The sequence below is a fragment of the Orbicella faveolata genome, unplaced genomic scaffold, assembly GCF_042242905.1.
Source record: "Orbicella faveolata isolate gen_17 unplaced genomic scaffold, um_ofav_v1 contig_26, whole genome shotgun sequence".
NCBI lineage: Eukaryota > Metazoa > Cnidaria > Anthozoa > Scleractinia > Merulinidae > Orbicella > Orbicella faveolata.
The window spans coordinates 2,897,501-2,911,700 of NW_028301554.1; the positions used below are offsets into that span (position 1 = coordinate 2,897,501).

The following is a 14,200-nucleotide window of genomic DNA, read 5'->3' on the forward strand; positions in this document are numbered from 1 at the left end:
AGACTCGTATCGCCAACACGTTACATTAACACCCAAGCGAAGGCCAGGGCCGATAACTTCTTCTCGACGTGTTAAGATGTTATAATGAGCTCCTGAATTTTTTCTTTCCATCAGGTCTTACGTGTTCCACCATGCAAAACTAATAACTGCCCACCGTTTTCGATTACCACTATTTCATCTATTGATTACCGATGCCAAGTAATGAAAGTAAGTGGGCCTATTTTGCTGTCACCTGCAGTAAGCATTCTTCTTGTTTTGGTCCATGCAGTGAGCCCTCATATCAATTCCCAGAGAAAAGGAGTAACACTACAGCTTCTCCTCGTTTTGGATGCCATCACCTTAAAGCAACTGCTTCAAACTGTAATAAATACAGGCCGTCTTCACACAATCAAGAAAAGAAACTTTGAGTAAGTGAGCAGTTTCTTGAAGGGATTCCACCTTACAAAAAAAAACAATGCAAACTCTCAAAGGATTTGTAGTTTGTTCCTGCTGAAATCCATGCTCTGGATCCACATCATCATTGGTCATGCCCGCTTAGACTAAAAACAGGCATCTGTTTCTCTTAGTCCGCCAAGTGTGGCGCGAAAAACAGTGCGAGAAGAAAAACGCCCGCACAGGAACTCTTGGAAGAAGTGGCGGGGAGGGGGGGGGGGGGGGGCTTATTGCCCTCTCTCGCCCTGCTCACAGCCTACCCTTACTTTCAAATGAGTTCCTGTCCTCTGTCCAATTCTGTAAGTGTCCCACAATATGAAATCAATATAATTCAGTTTCCAGCGATCTAGGCTTATTTCCGAGCTTCTTGGATTCCTGCTAAATCAAACGACTATACAACTTTAGAGAAATGCTAACTTTAGTTACCACAACTTTCACAACCCAATAGTGCGAAGACATTTGGCCTTTTAGATGAAAAGTATTGATGATGGCATCTCAAAAACCACTTGTAAAATGATTTCCTCTTTGTTGCGAGGGCCAGATATGTATTTGATATAAAGCATGCTACTTGTATCTACAGTTAAAGATAACCAACCTATCCCCTTATAGTGATATGACAAACCAGTGATGTGATAAACTAGTCTCCCAGTTCGTCATAACAACTATATTACTGTACATTACAGATTACAGTCATTATATAACAACCCATTTGACCAAAATGACATTGAACAGAGATTACAGAAAGAATGCATGAAAAAAAGCTAAATCATAAGCAACAAACAGTATTACAAAGAAATCCACTTGTGTTCTGTGCAACTGATGTTATACCTTGACAGCCAGTCTAGACATGTAAGGAATTTATATAGAGGGTAGATGGGTGTGTGGGAGGGGGGGACATGAGACTGAACCCACCCCCCCACCCCACCCTAAAACACCCCATTTTTGTCTTAAGTCTTATTTCCATTCCATATCTTTATCACAGTTCCACAAGTGCTCCCTGGTAAACAACTGTGTTCCATGCTAGCACAAATCCATCAATCTGGAGTGTTCTGATAAGTTTAGCATCCTCTAGACATGCCGCAACATATTTCCCTCCCACGCTTTACAGTCTCTTGCTGCACCAAATCCGAAACACACCACATTTATATAAATTCCATTGCATATATTTTCCTTTTCTTGTAATTCCATCATTCTGACGCTGCAAGTTAAATAAGGGTAATAAACTTGTCCATAGCAATACTCCAATTCAGTTTATTTTGATCCGCCAGTCAGTCGCTTGCTAGAGACCAGCCACTTGACACACCCAACCAGCAAAGTCTACTTGCATCATCTCAGATTTTTTGATGAATGGATGATTCTGGAAAAAATAAGAAACACAAGATGGCACTGTTAATTTAACACATTAACGTTAGCTTTTTAGGCGTCTGTCCTCTTATTGGCGCATTTGATCATATTCACATGTTAATTTGTGCCTTAGAAATATTAAATATTATTATTATTATTATTATTGATGATAAATTACATCATAACGTTATAACAAAATTTATCATCAATAAGACGGCAGACGCATAAAAAACTGACGTCAATTTGTTTTCTACAATAACAAGACCCTAAATGGTCAAATGCCAGGAACAAATGAAATGACGCCGTAAACTTGCCATAAACAAAAATAAGTGAATTTTATTCAAAATCACCCACACATTGTCAACAGCTTTTCTCGCTTTTTGATTGGCTTACACTACTTAAAAAAGTCCATAAAATCTCATTGGTTAAAAAGTTGACAGTTTGACAGCTGTAAGTTGAACTTGAAAGCTTGCATAAATTAAAATTTTATCTGTCTGTATTCTTATTGATGATAAAAATGAGTCAATCAGCATGCAAGAAATTAGACACTTATTGTAAAAAAAGGATATTCAGATGACCTATAGGGCATGAAGAGGTGTATCCGAGAAGATTCAAACCATTTGTCTTGTACTACATTGGTCTGCAGATACCTTTGGGGGTTTGGATAATGTGTCCTCTTAGGGCAGCAAAGTGTCAATGAGAGATCAAGGATGTAACATATTTGTATAGTGTCCAGCCTCTATTGAAAACTCCTGTAACACCAGGCACCAACAAAATTTGTTATTATAAACTTTTGCTTGAATTTAAAACACTGGAAGTGGTGTACAGTCTTCTGTGAAATGATGTGGCAGTAAGCTTAGCGGATCTTTATTGGAGGCTTCAACTGGCACTTACCATTAATGACTTCAGATCTGCTCTTTCTGAAGGATTCTTCACAAGACTAAAATAATAATAACAATAATAATACTACTACTACTAATAATAATAATAACAATAATAGCAAATGGAAGTTTAAATATCAACTGAACAAACCAAAACTTTATGTCAGATAAGTCAAAAGCTATACTTAATGAGGTGAATACACATAAGACAAAGGTATGAAAGAGGGATTGACAGTGGGGACCTGGACAATTCTGTTGATTAGAATTTTACTGGAGATATATTGAAAATATCTTCTTAAGCTCATTAATAATTAATCAACTTTAACAAAGTAAATCATGACCATGATGGTGTTTGGATATCTGATCTTAATTAGCATGAATGTTTACTATTTTATTTCTCCATTTTCTTCAAAGCTTTAGTTTCGATTGAAAAGATATATCAAACACTCAAGACGGAATTTGACCACATTACCAAACACCTCGTAGTTCATCAAAAATACTCCGCGGTGGACCATATTTTCAACTCTCTTCCCAGTGTTTGGAAATATGGTCAAACACGGTCTTCCGTGTGTGATATATTACTTCCAAATGGTGTATTGTAAATGTCAGTGAGGGCTTTTGAGCCAACCAATAAATGTTTCTTGTCAGGGTTTTTTTGTTTAAATTTAGACCTGTCCCCAGCTGTTCAATGGGCACATTCATGTCACCCCACCCAGTTGACGTAAAAAAAAAAATAAGTTGTTAACAGTTCCCTGATGCATAATGATTTCACCAGTGGATAACATTATTTCCACCCTTTAAACAATGGCAGGGAATGGAGTCATGATGTTTACAAATAAAGCACAATGGTTGTCATGTATTACGGAAAAACACATCACCAAATGCAGGATGACCCACACAAGGTTCAACCTTGGTCAACCTTGTGCGGTGGCTCAACCAAACAATAGATAATGAACACAAACCGTGCCCCTAGCCCTAAAAACAAAAGAGGAGCAGGTTAACAAGAAAAAATGAATACAGAGCTCGTTCAAATCAATTGCCGATGCCTATGATTGCCTTGAATAGTGGCAACTCACAATCAGGCAAACCAAGACTTGATACTGCATCTACATATTTTTTTCTGGCTGCTCAGACCTCTCCTATGACCCAAGCTTTAACCAACTACACTTAATGAATCCTTCCCCAAACAACAAGCTATAATTTAGATATAACATTGTTGTAAAAAGCACTAGAAGGTAAAACCTACCATTTGTTCACAAACTCACAAAACTCATCTGAAAAGTGACCTGATGGTAGTTTGGGAGGTGGCTACATTTTAAGAAAAGAACGAAATGAAATTCTTTAATTGAGAAGTTTAGCCTTCTTTTCATATAACAACATTCAAAATCTCATTACTGCTCTCCATACTCTTCTCACAATGTTAGCTGGGAGAATTTAATGATAATGTCAATGCACTTTAAACTTAACCAATTATGCTAGTTTTATAGTGGCCCTATTATAAACACAGGCTATTTTTGATGCACTTTTATCACAATTTCTACCGTGAATTTTGGTGCACCTAACAAGGGTTAAAATGCAAAAATCACACATGTAAACCAGCGGCAATTTCAATGTGATACCATCAAAATTTCAGCAAGAAAATTATCACCTGAGCTTTTGAGCTTGACATAAAACCACCAATCTGGTTTATAAGATATGCGTGCATCTCTGATACAAAGCCTCATGTCATTTGATCATGCTTCATAGACATTCTACGTTCCCATGGAGGGCTTTTTCGCGTTGAACCCCCACCCACCTCCCAATCCCCAGGCTTTTCTTTAAACATTTTGTTTTTTGATACCCCTGCCCCTTGCAATTTCCAGTAGTCCTTCTTGGGGTGGGTGTTGATGTTTTCTGCAACCACACAATGTTGTACTCGAGGCAAATTCAAATTGCAGCTGGTTGCAGCACAAGCACGCCAAAAGTCCCAATGGAAATCACAATAAAAATTGCACCAAAAATTGCCTGCATAAATGACTGGATTAGGTTGTCTTGTGTAACTCTTAACTCTTGTGTTAAAACATTTCAAATAACATTAGAGAACCTTAGCCTCGTTTATCTCGTCAGCCTATCTTCTACCACAGACTAAGCATCAGGACTTTTTCCATCAAAACATGCACCGTACCTCATTAACAATGTAGTCCAGCAGTTCAAATATTGCCATTGGCCTGGCATCATTATTCACTCCACCTGGAGGTCTTGCTCCAGGAGGCAGGCGCATCAGGTGAGATGGGCTGGTACTCTTGGAATTTTCCTCTGGTGGTGGTATTGGATATCTACCAATTGCCATTTCAACCAGTGATAATCCAAAACTCCAGATATCTGACAAAACTGAGTAATTGGCACCTTGAAGTCTCTCAGGCTTAAAAGTGAAATGTCAGAATGTTTAACAGAAGTTAACTGTTACAAAAAAGCTACCAAAAAGAAGGTCTGGATTGAAATATCTACATACAAATACTGTAAAATTCTGATTATAAGCTCTGGGCTTTGGGCTTGGGCTAAATGAGGGAGGAGGGGGGGCTTATATCCAGTGGGGAAGGGGGTCTTATAAGCTGTATAGGAAAACCTTTTGGAAATAAGTCCATCATTTCCCATTATTAAGCAGTATAAAAAGATGTTTCATTTTCTTGGGAACAAGAAATGCAAGACACAAGCAAGGACACAAGAATGTGAAGCACAGAGGCAGTTATATGAAGCTTCCTCATAATGGCAAATGGGCAATTCCAGAAAATATCCATACCCAACCACGGACGGCTTCCATGTTTTAACCCCCCCCCCCCCCCTCTTGCCTTGGGAAATCCAGAATGCATTACCCCCCCCCCCCTCATGCCCTCAGAATTCCATAATCGTGAACCCATGGAAGTACATTTTCAAGTTGGCAATGCCTATATGAACAAACGAACATGAATTTATGCCCCCTCAAGGTTGTGATCTAGCAGTGCCAGGCGACAAGCTTTACTCTTCAGCAACAAGAAAAACCTACTCCGTGTGGCCAGGCTGTGCAAACTCCTTTTTAAGTCTGAATCTGGCTATAAAAATAAACACCACTTACGGTAATTTTCCTCCTCTTTGTTTTCTTGTGTTGTTTTGACATTTACAATGCAGAATAGCTCAAATTCAGACTGTTAAAATCTTTGGGCAGTCAAAAATACCATCAAATATGCTTAATAATCTGGCAGGTGTTCCTTGGAAGCAAGGGACTGGTGCGAGTTTTTTTGCGTTTTTTTGTGTTTTAGTGGATGTTATGAAATGGCCATAAATCGTTAAGTTCTATGTAAACAGTACACCAGCACAGAAAAAATATTGAAGTCCCCAAACATTTTATGGCTTTTTTGAGAACTTTGTTGATTGCTCTCACTATTCATGTTAGAATAATGTGTATTTGGTTTTGCCCATTGCAGATATTTGCCATCAATTAAAGGCTATTCACAACACTATGAAATATGCACCTTACTTAAGATGAAGCCACAAAGAGAAATCAAATTGCCCAGTAAAAATGAACATCTGTGCGTTTAGACTGATAGTTGCACAACATGATCCAGTGGATTTCACTTTCACATGGGTTTTCTTGTTGTAGAAATACTAAACCAAATATGGCTAATTAAATATGCATAAATTAGTGTCAAATGGCCATTTTTGGAAGGGGTTCCCACAACTTACAGGGAATAAAATATTTTGACCTACTTTTTTGCCACAATCATTCCCTCATCAAACCCAACATTTGTACCAAGTTTGAGTGAAATGGTGATTTGAGCTGTATCACCTCTTGCCTGGTTCTGCCTGGTTTTCTCGTGGACACACTCTTAATTTGGTTGAAAAAAGGAAAATTTGGCAAAAGAAGCCCTGCGAAGGTTTGGAGTAACCTTAAAAAATTGAGATTCCACTGTATTTAAACCGAATTTCTTCCTTTGTCAACCGATGGTATATCAATCTATCATATCAACAACTTTCCAAGACTTATGGTGGTGAGATTGTACTCAACAATATATAATTAGCTGGATCAAAAAAAAAATTACATGACAAGTTTTTTGGTTCTATCAGTTCTTTCATAGCTTACCGACATGTAAGATCTTGTGCCAACAAAGGAATTTGCCATCGAGTCAATTAACTGGCCGCTGACTCCAAAATCACACAACTTTATTTCACCACGTGAGTTCACTAAAATATTTGATGGCTTTACATCTGTGGAGCACAAGCACAAAGATGGTCTTAAAGCTACTGACAGTTTGTATTAAAGGGAGCATCTTAGAAAAAGGCAATGTTTGTAACAACCTAGGGATTCAAAAACTCAGGCAGCTCATTGGCGGCAACATCTTGAACACTTGTAAGCCTTACTGCTATACATTTGACTCTTTCAATGAGCATGAAGTTCCTTGAGTTTAAACTTGCTTAAGTTACAGCTAAATTATTAAACACCATTCTGTTGCATTAGATTGCACACTTTATTCTTTGTGTAGAGAGAACAATGTCTGTGAGGTTTATCAGGGCAGCCTGCTTAATAAGGAAACCTGGATAACATGGAGATGGCCTTCTCCTTTTATGTCCACTTATAATATAGATAGGACCCTGCACATGCTGTGATTGCCCAAAAAACCCATGCTTTATCAGAGTATAAAACATAGAAAAAGCTTGTTATAATGTTTTTTCCACATTACCTCTATATCATAAAGCAAATGAAGATGCCCGTGTATTACACTGTGATAGAACATTCCAGACATTTGAGAACACTTGAGAAATGTTGAAAACACTCGCCTGCAGCTCGTGTTTTCTACATTTCCCTTGTGTTCTCAAATGCCCGTCGTTTTTTATCACAGTGTAATACATGGTTTAGGATTCTTTATCTGTTAAATATAGTGACGGTACTCAAACGGCTTTATAGTATGAATAATTTCTGGCCTCCTACCTCTGTGAATTATTTTGTGGTTGTCTCTGAGATAGCTCAAACCCTTCAAAACCTGTGGAATAAATTTGTGATGCTGTAAATTCCGCCACCCGCACTTTAAACGTATTTTGAACTTCTACTGCTGGTTTTTACTGGTAAAAGTTAAAACATGATAAGTCAAAAAACTTAAAAGTTATCATAAATCCTGCATTAGCTTGTTACATTGTGTATTTTCCAGAACTAAGTTACATTGAAGAATCAAGCAAACTGTGACAATTGTGTTCAACATAGTTGAGTCATTATTAGTTCTTACAGCAACAGTGATTTTCCCCAAAATGTCCTCAGGAAGTTGATCAGCTTTTTTGAGTATCTGGTCCAGTGACCCACCGTCCTGTGAACAGAATTAAACAAGTTGTTAGAAGAGATGCAAACTGCAGGCCTTGAGACTGATAGAAAAAATTTTGCCTGCTTATAGAAGTCTCTTGGTTAGGAAGCCTCTATACCCAGTGTTATGGCTGACCTCTTGAGAGGTAAAATGACCTCAAGCGCACTAGCCTCTGGATTAAGCAGTCAAGCTCAGGCGTTTCATTAGCGTTTAAGCAGGAGGGTGACTGATTTCACTAGCAGGCAAAACGTTTTGAACTGAACTTCTTTATTAGAAAAACTTTCCTCTAGATGGTCAACCCAGGTGGGCAAAATTATCCTCAGCCAGTCAATTTGCCAGGTACACAGTCCTAACAAAACTCAATCAGGCTCAAATGTGCACTGGTGAATTTAATGTGGGTTACCTTGGGGGTTATCTTGCAATAGACTAGCATCTCTGCAATAAACTACAGTAGTGTATTAAAACTTGAATAGCAGAAATTTTGGTTAGTTATAAATGTTTTGGCTACTCAAATCTGACATGCCACTAGTTAGTACGCCAATATGTTAGTCAGTCCTAGGGACACTAATAAGAGAAATTGATCATTCCAAGGTGATGCAACAGGTACGGTAAATTGAAGCACTCTGGTTTTAAGAGATGATTTAGAGGTGAGATATGAAATTACAGCAACTTGGAAGACTAGTTTAAATTTTACATCCAGTCAGCCAGAGTTTACAAAAACATATGGGTTCTTTGCAGTAATTGTTTTTGCAGATCCCTGTGCAAGCAATTAAAAAGCCATGCCAGGCGGAAGTGCATGCTAAGTATAAGAATGAGCAACAATAGTACTACTGGTGACTGCTGTAACTTTGGGAAAAAAGGGAAAGCTATGTATTATGTTTTTTGTTAGCTCTTCAAATACACTGTTATGTTGTTTGGTATCAAATACCTTTTTAGGGTTAAGTTTTGTGAAAGGATGGCAACGTTTGGAATTAATAATGTGACAGACCATCAGATATGAAATATGGCTAGTTTATTTTTGTTGACTCTAAAAGCCCTGGATACCATGCTGAATTATGGGTCACAATTTTTCAAAATCAAGGTATCTTTACACATACTTTATCGCTGCAACAAATTTGGTGACCTTTATCATCGCATTTCTGACACAAGTAATGCTTTAAGAACATCCTTAAGGGTACATCCTACATCATTTCCAACTATTAAAGGGAGTACACAGCTGCAGCAGAGTACACAGTTTGTCTTCCGGACCAAGACAGTATTTTGAAAGATTCTGTCTGACTTCCAGAGGTTTGACCTCTCTTCAAAATGTAACGTTTCTCAATTCTCATTTGATCTGAATAAGAAGACTGCAGCTGCAATTCTCCCCCTGAAATAAATCTGTGGTATTTTTCATAGCTACAAAGCATCTATGCCAACTCTTCCAGATTATACAGGAGTCTCCCAGGTACAGACTGAATCTCCTGGGCTCTCTTGTGAGTCACCAAATCTCCTGGACAATGTGAAGGAAAGTGCATAAAATACATTTTCAGACATATTTTGGCAGATTTTTGGATATCTGATGCCTTTTTGTGGTTGAATTTGCCAAGCTCCACTTAAAACAACTTTCTTAAGAGTAAAGAAGGTAAAATTGGTAATCTCCTTGATTTTGATTTTTTAGGTGGATATCTCTGATAATGTGTAACGAAAAAACTAACAGAGTAAATACTGTTCTGTTCATTGATGTAACAATCAAGTGCTACTTTGATGAACATAGTCACATGATCAACAGCTCCAGAAGATCAATTTAACTCTCACTAAAGGAACTAAAAAGGTTGTAGAAACTGTATTCTGACCTGTCACAGGCAAAATTCTGCAAGCAAAGGTTTCACGCATCAGTAAAATAACAGCCATAATTTGAGTTGCCATATAAAATACATCTTTCTCCCCCGACAGCCAATTAAACAACCCAGTTTAACTACTTAGATCTTTAAGGTTATCACATGCTGACCAACATAGTTTCTGCTCACCATTATCAGACAGAAAATGTACCATTAATGCTTGATGTCAATTGACTTTTGCATTATAATGATGTTGATAATAATTCTGTTTTCCTTGTAAGAAAAACACTGCCATGGAAATGTTAATAGGAACATGATAGCTCACTTGAATTATGATTACGCTGATCATTAGAACGCTTAAGATTATGTTCATAAGAATTCCCACCGAGAAAAAGTAACTGATGCATGTGATAGCATTATGTTAAAGCTTATAATAACTTATGACTGTTAAGCTGTTAGCAGGAACAGAACTGAATAAAACTAAAACTAAATCAGACTAAGACCACAGATTTCCATTGAGTTCAAAAAGCATTTGTGACAGGCTGGGAGAATTCCAAACAGCTGTGATGAACAATTGCATGGCTGGTGTTCCCTAGCCTGCGAACACAGACGTATTTCCAGCTGTCGCTTGTCTCCCCCAAAAATAACGTCTGCGAACCCGAGCCAGAAAACGATTTCTGTGAAGTAGGAATTTTAAGCCAATCACAGTTTAACTCGAGAAGCCCCAGAACTACCGTGCAAGGTATTTGCTGTGAGGAGCACTCGAGTTTCATTCTATCATGGAATCTGATTGGCCAAGGAGAAACAAAAATCATTACGTCACAGAAATCATTTCCTGGCTCGGGTTTGCAAACGTTATTTTCAATGGAGACGAGGGACAGCCAGAAATACGTCTGCATTCTCAGGCTAGGTGTTCCCAAAATGCTATATTTTCTCAAACTTCCGACACTTGCCTTCCTGTAGTAACATTGAAGATGCTTTCCATTTATTAGCAAAAGCACAAATAACTAATAGTGGAAATCAAAATACAGGATTCCTGTATTTATTCAATGCATTCAAACCAACAAAATAATCCAGATCTTGGAATATCCATCAGTTATAAAAATAGACAAATACATATATGTAGAAGAAATAGTTTGTGGTTTAAAAATACAGGAAATGAAAATCATCAACAAAAATTATGTATATCATAAAAATTACCTGTGTTAAGATGAAGGGATTTAATATCTTTCATCTGAATTAAAATAATGCAAGTAAATACTTAAAAAATTGGATTGCGGTTTCCACCTAGCCTTTCTCATTGTATGAGAAGTGTTCTAACACGACATAATTTTAAATGTTTTTCTCTTAACACCTGTGAAAACACCTACTCTCCCGGGGTACTGTACAGAAATAACTTGAATTACAGACACAATGGTATAACCTGGCATAATACAAACAAACAAACAAGGCAATGCATGTTTGTAGCTTGAAGGCAGACCAGATCAACTTTTTTGCATTTTGGCAAACTGACAAGTTATATGCAGCAAAGAGCTCTTTCATGAATATCTTTGAGGAAAAATGCAGTACACATTGTACAACAGGATGATACAATTGCCCATAACTACAGCTAAAAATTTTGAAGTTTACAGAACAAGTACGTAATTTTGTACTGTAATCGGAACACTTTGAGGATCAGAAAGGTGTGCAATTCTTGTAAGACAGACAAAACATTAATTTATTTTAGTATGCAAATCATTAAGTTTTGCAGGTGTGGAGAATAGAACGCTACATGCAAACCAAACCCGTGCAAAAAAAAGGGAAACAAACCTGGTGAACTTGCAAGATGTCCACCAAAGTTTGTATGCAAAGAAAAACCCGGAAATTGCAAAGAACCTTTCTCCAGACTTAAGGGGAAAAAAAAGTTCAGCAAAACCAAGCCTAGCTAATAATTAAATCAATAAAGATATAATCGTGTTTGCAAGAGCACTGTTTCACTAAAAGCAAAACACGATTTTACTACATTGAAGAACAACCGAATTTAGAAATTAAATGCTCATTATCCAACCGGGTTTTGGCTCGTGAAATAATCAAGATACAAACGATCGGCTACATTCTCAACGAGGATAGAGGTGACAACTGAACGCATCAAATTAGCATTTTGCAGAAGCTGAGAACACGGCGCACCACAACAAAAAGCGGCCCCCGCCACAGTAAATTGAAGTACCTTTAATTTTGAACTGACAGATCTCGAGACCAAAAGTAAACGGTTCAACATGAAAACCGTCACGTACATATTTTAAAATATCGTATTCATACCTACGGACAAAAGTTTCATCGCAAAAAATTCTACCCATTCCCGAATTTTGTGCGGGACGATCACAGTTTTCAGTTTATATTTGCAACCCGAAAAACTGTCTCGAGCTTACTTGCAAAATCGCTTGCGTTCGACGTGGGCCATACAACCAGTAAATAATTTATACTTCAGTTCTCATTTTGCGAGAGAGAGTATTGCCTTCACACATTTTCTACTACACGAATAAATGCTTCATCATGCATGGCTGCCTAATGTTTTCCTATGGGGAAGAATACAATACATTCATTACATTTGCCAATACACGAAACATTCACCCTACCATGTGTTCCATACAAATAGAGATTTCTCCGTCGCTGTAAAAGGCGCCGTAAAATCCAACGATGTAAGGGGAGTTGCAATCATGTAAAACTTTCAACTCTCTAATGATCTGGTTCCGAATAGAAGGCTTGATTTCCAAGTGAATTAGCTGCAGACGAAAGGAAACATAAGTTCTTTGAAAAAATGTACAAAAATAGCACAGAAATTCCTGGAGGTCGTAAACTCGTCAAAATAGGAGCACAGCCGCCTTGAAGGCCGAAATAAAGGAGTCCCTGAAAGGAATCGGGAGAATTAGCTATGCATAACATCGCGTTCAACTGAAAACATATTCGGCTGGGAATTTAATTGGGTTCCAAATGGTATTTTTGTTCCCTCACCTTTCGAGCCATTATCAATCCACTGGGCTTGTGCAAAACCTTCGTAACAACGCCACCATTTCCAGCGCCTAGCTCGGCCAATTTATCAAAATCTTCTGCGTTTAACTCGCCAATTTTCCTCTTTTCGGCTAGAAACGCCTCTAGTCTTTCGCGCTGTAACGAATCCAGTTCAAGTTCATCGAATTTCTTTCGTATCTCTTCCATTTTCTGCAAGCCGATCCCAGCGGCATCATTACTGCAAAACAACAGAAAAAATCACCGTACAAAGGGCTTATATCGTGCACGATGTTGACGGCCAGTGACTTAAAATAAAGGTGGATTTGACCTCAGAATGAGAAGAAAAAGGCCAAAAGCGGCCATTTACTTACGGTTCGGGCTGCAGTGGATCAGGAGACGGAGTAGAAGGGGTTATAGTCAAATTCAGTTTGTTCAACTTGTTCTTCTTCGACATCGCGGCTAGTTAGCGGCACGATGCTCGCTTTCCACAAGAATGTTTCAGAATCTCTACTTTCTATCAATCACACGAACATTCCGCATTGCACAACGGAAATGTAGTTTGCAGATCTTACCATGTATCAATTATTTCTGCAAAGAGTCTCGAGACCCAGGGCGACGAGCAAACGCGAAGTAGACAATAATATTTTTCAAGGCAAGTTCCCCCTTTCTGAGCCCACGTTACATTTGGTCAGAGCAGGGTCAATTCTTTGAAACCATACCCGGGTTGTGTAAACTTCCGTTTTGTGTGCTTTTTTAACGTTCATGAAAATCCTCTTGGGCGAGAGCGAAGTTCATGTACATCTGCTTTAATACTCTCCAACACTTTTCAACATCAAGAAAAGGTAAATGAATAAATGAAAAAAAAATGAGTTCTTTAATTAAAAAAATACAAAGTCAATGGCCAGCCATGACTCAATTCTGCGAGAAGCTTACAATAAAGATTGTTGGATTTCAGAAACACTTGTAAACTCCCTTTTATAGATGTTTTGTCTCTTATGGCCGGCCGATGGACTGCGTCAATCTAATCTTCTTGTTCCTGCCTGTAAATCTCACACAGCTAAAACTGGAATCATTTCTCAGAATTCTGATAACATGCAGTCTGACTCTAAAACTGAAGTCAAGAAACCGAAATACAGGAAATAGTTGCAAAGTTAAATACACATCTATATTTATCTCAGTTATCTCATTCTTGTGGCGTATAAGCAATGCGGAAGACGGTTACTCTCGGCCCGTGCCGAAATACCCCCAAATTTTCTGCGTTATGTCTGGCGCAAAAATCCTCCACCTCACTCCCTCAAAAACAATTGGGCCAATGGTCGTGCATTTAAATTTCGCATGTGAAGGAAGACGTAACCTTCTTTTGTATTTATGTCCTACGGTGTGTCTATATACCTGCGACATTTAACCTTAGAATATGTTTCATATTGTTATG

At 38.1% G+C, this 14,200-nt stretch overlaps 1 protein-coding gene across 1 annotated transcript; it reads right to left on the reverse strand.

Moving 5' to 3' along the window:
* Nucleotides 1-946: 946 nt before the first annotated feature.
* On the reverse strand, nucleotides 947-13,432 carry LOC110066838 (dual specificity mitogen-activated protein kinase kinase 1-like). The gene is made up of 10 exons (XM_020774085.2): nucleotides 13,140-13,432; nucleotides 12,772-13,006; nucleotides 12,396-12,542; nucleotides 7,892-7,969; nucleotides 7,600-7,651; nucleotides 6,754-6,878; nucleotides 4,822-5,058; nucleotides 3,904-3,965; nucleotides 2,671-2,716; nucleotides 947-1,789 (listed from the first exon to the last, which is right to left on the reverse strand). Exons 1-10 carry the CDS (start codon nucleotides 13,220-13,222, stop codon nucleotides 1,712-1,714), a joined length of 1,143 nt encoding a protein of 380 aa, XP_020629744.1. The 5' UTR covers nucleotides 13,223-13,432; the 3' UTR covers nucleotides 947-1,711.
* Nucleotides 13,433-14,200: the final 768 nt, after the last annotated feature.

Excerpts from the sequence above, each read along its gene's own strand:
- LOC110066838 (XM_020774085.2), bottom strand. The coding sequence starts at position 13,222 with ATGTCGAAGAAGAACAAGTTGAACAAACTGAATTTGACTATAACCCCT. Across the intron at positions 7,970-12,395 it reads CTATTTGTATGGAACACATG|GACGGTGGGTCACTGGACCA; the intron begins GTAGGGTGAATG and ends TTCTGTTCACAG. Across the intron at positions 2,717-3,903 it reads TGTGAGTTTGTGAACAAATG|TCTTGTGAAGAATCCTTCAG; the intron begins GTAGGTTTTACC and ends TTATTATTTTAG.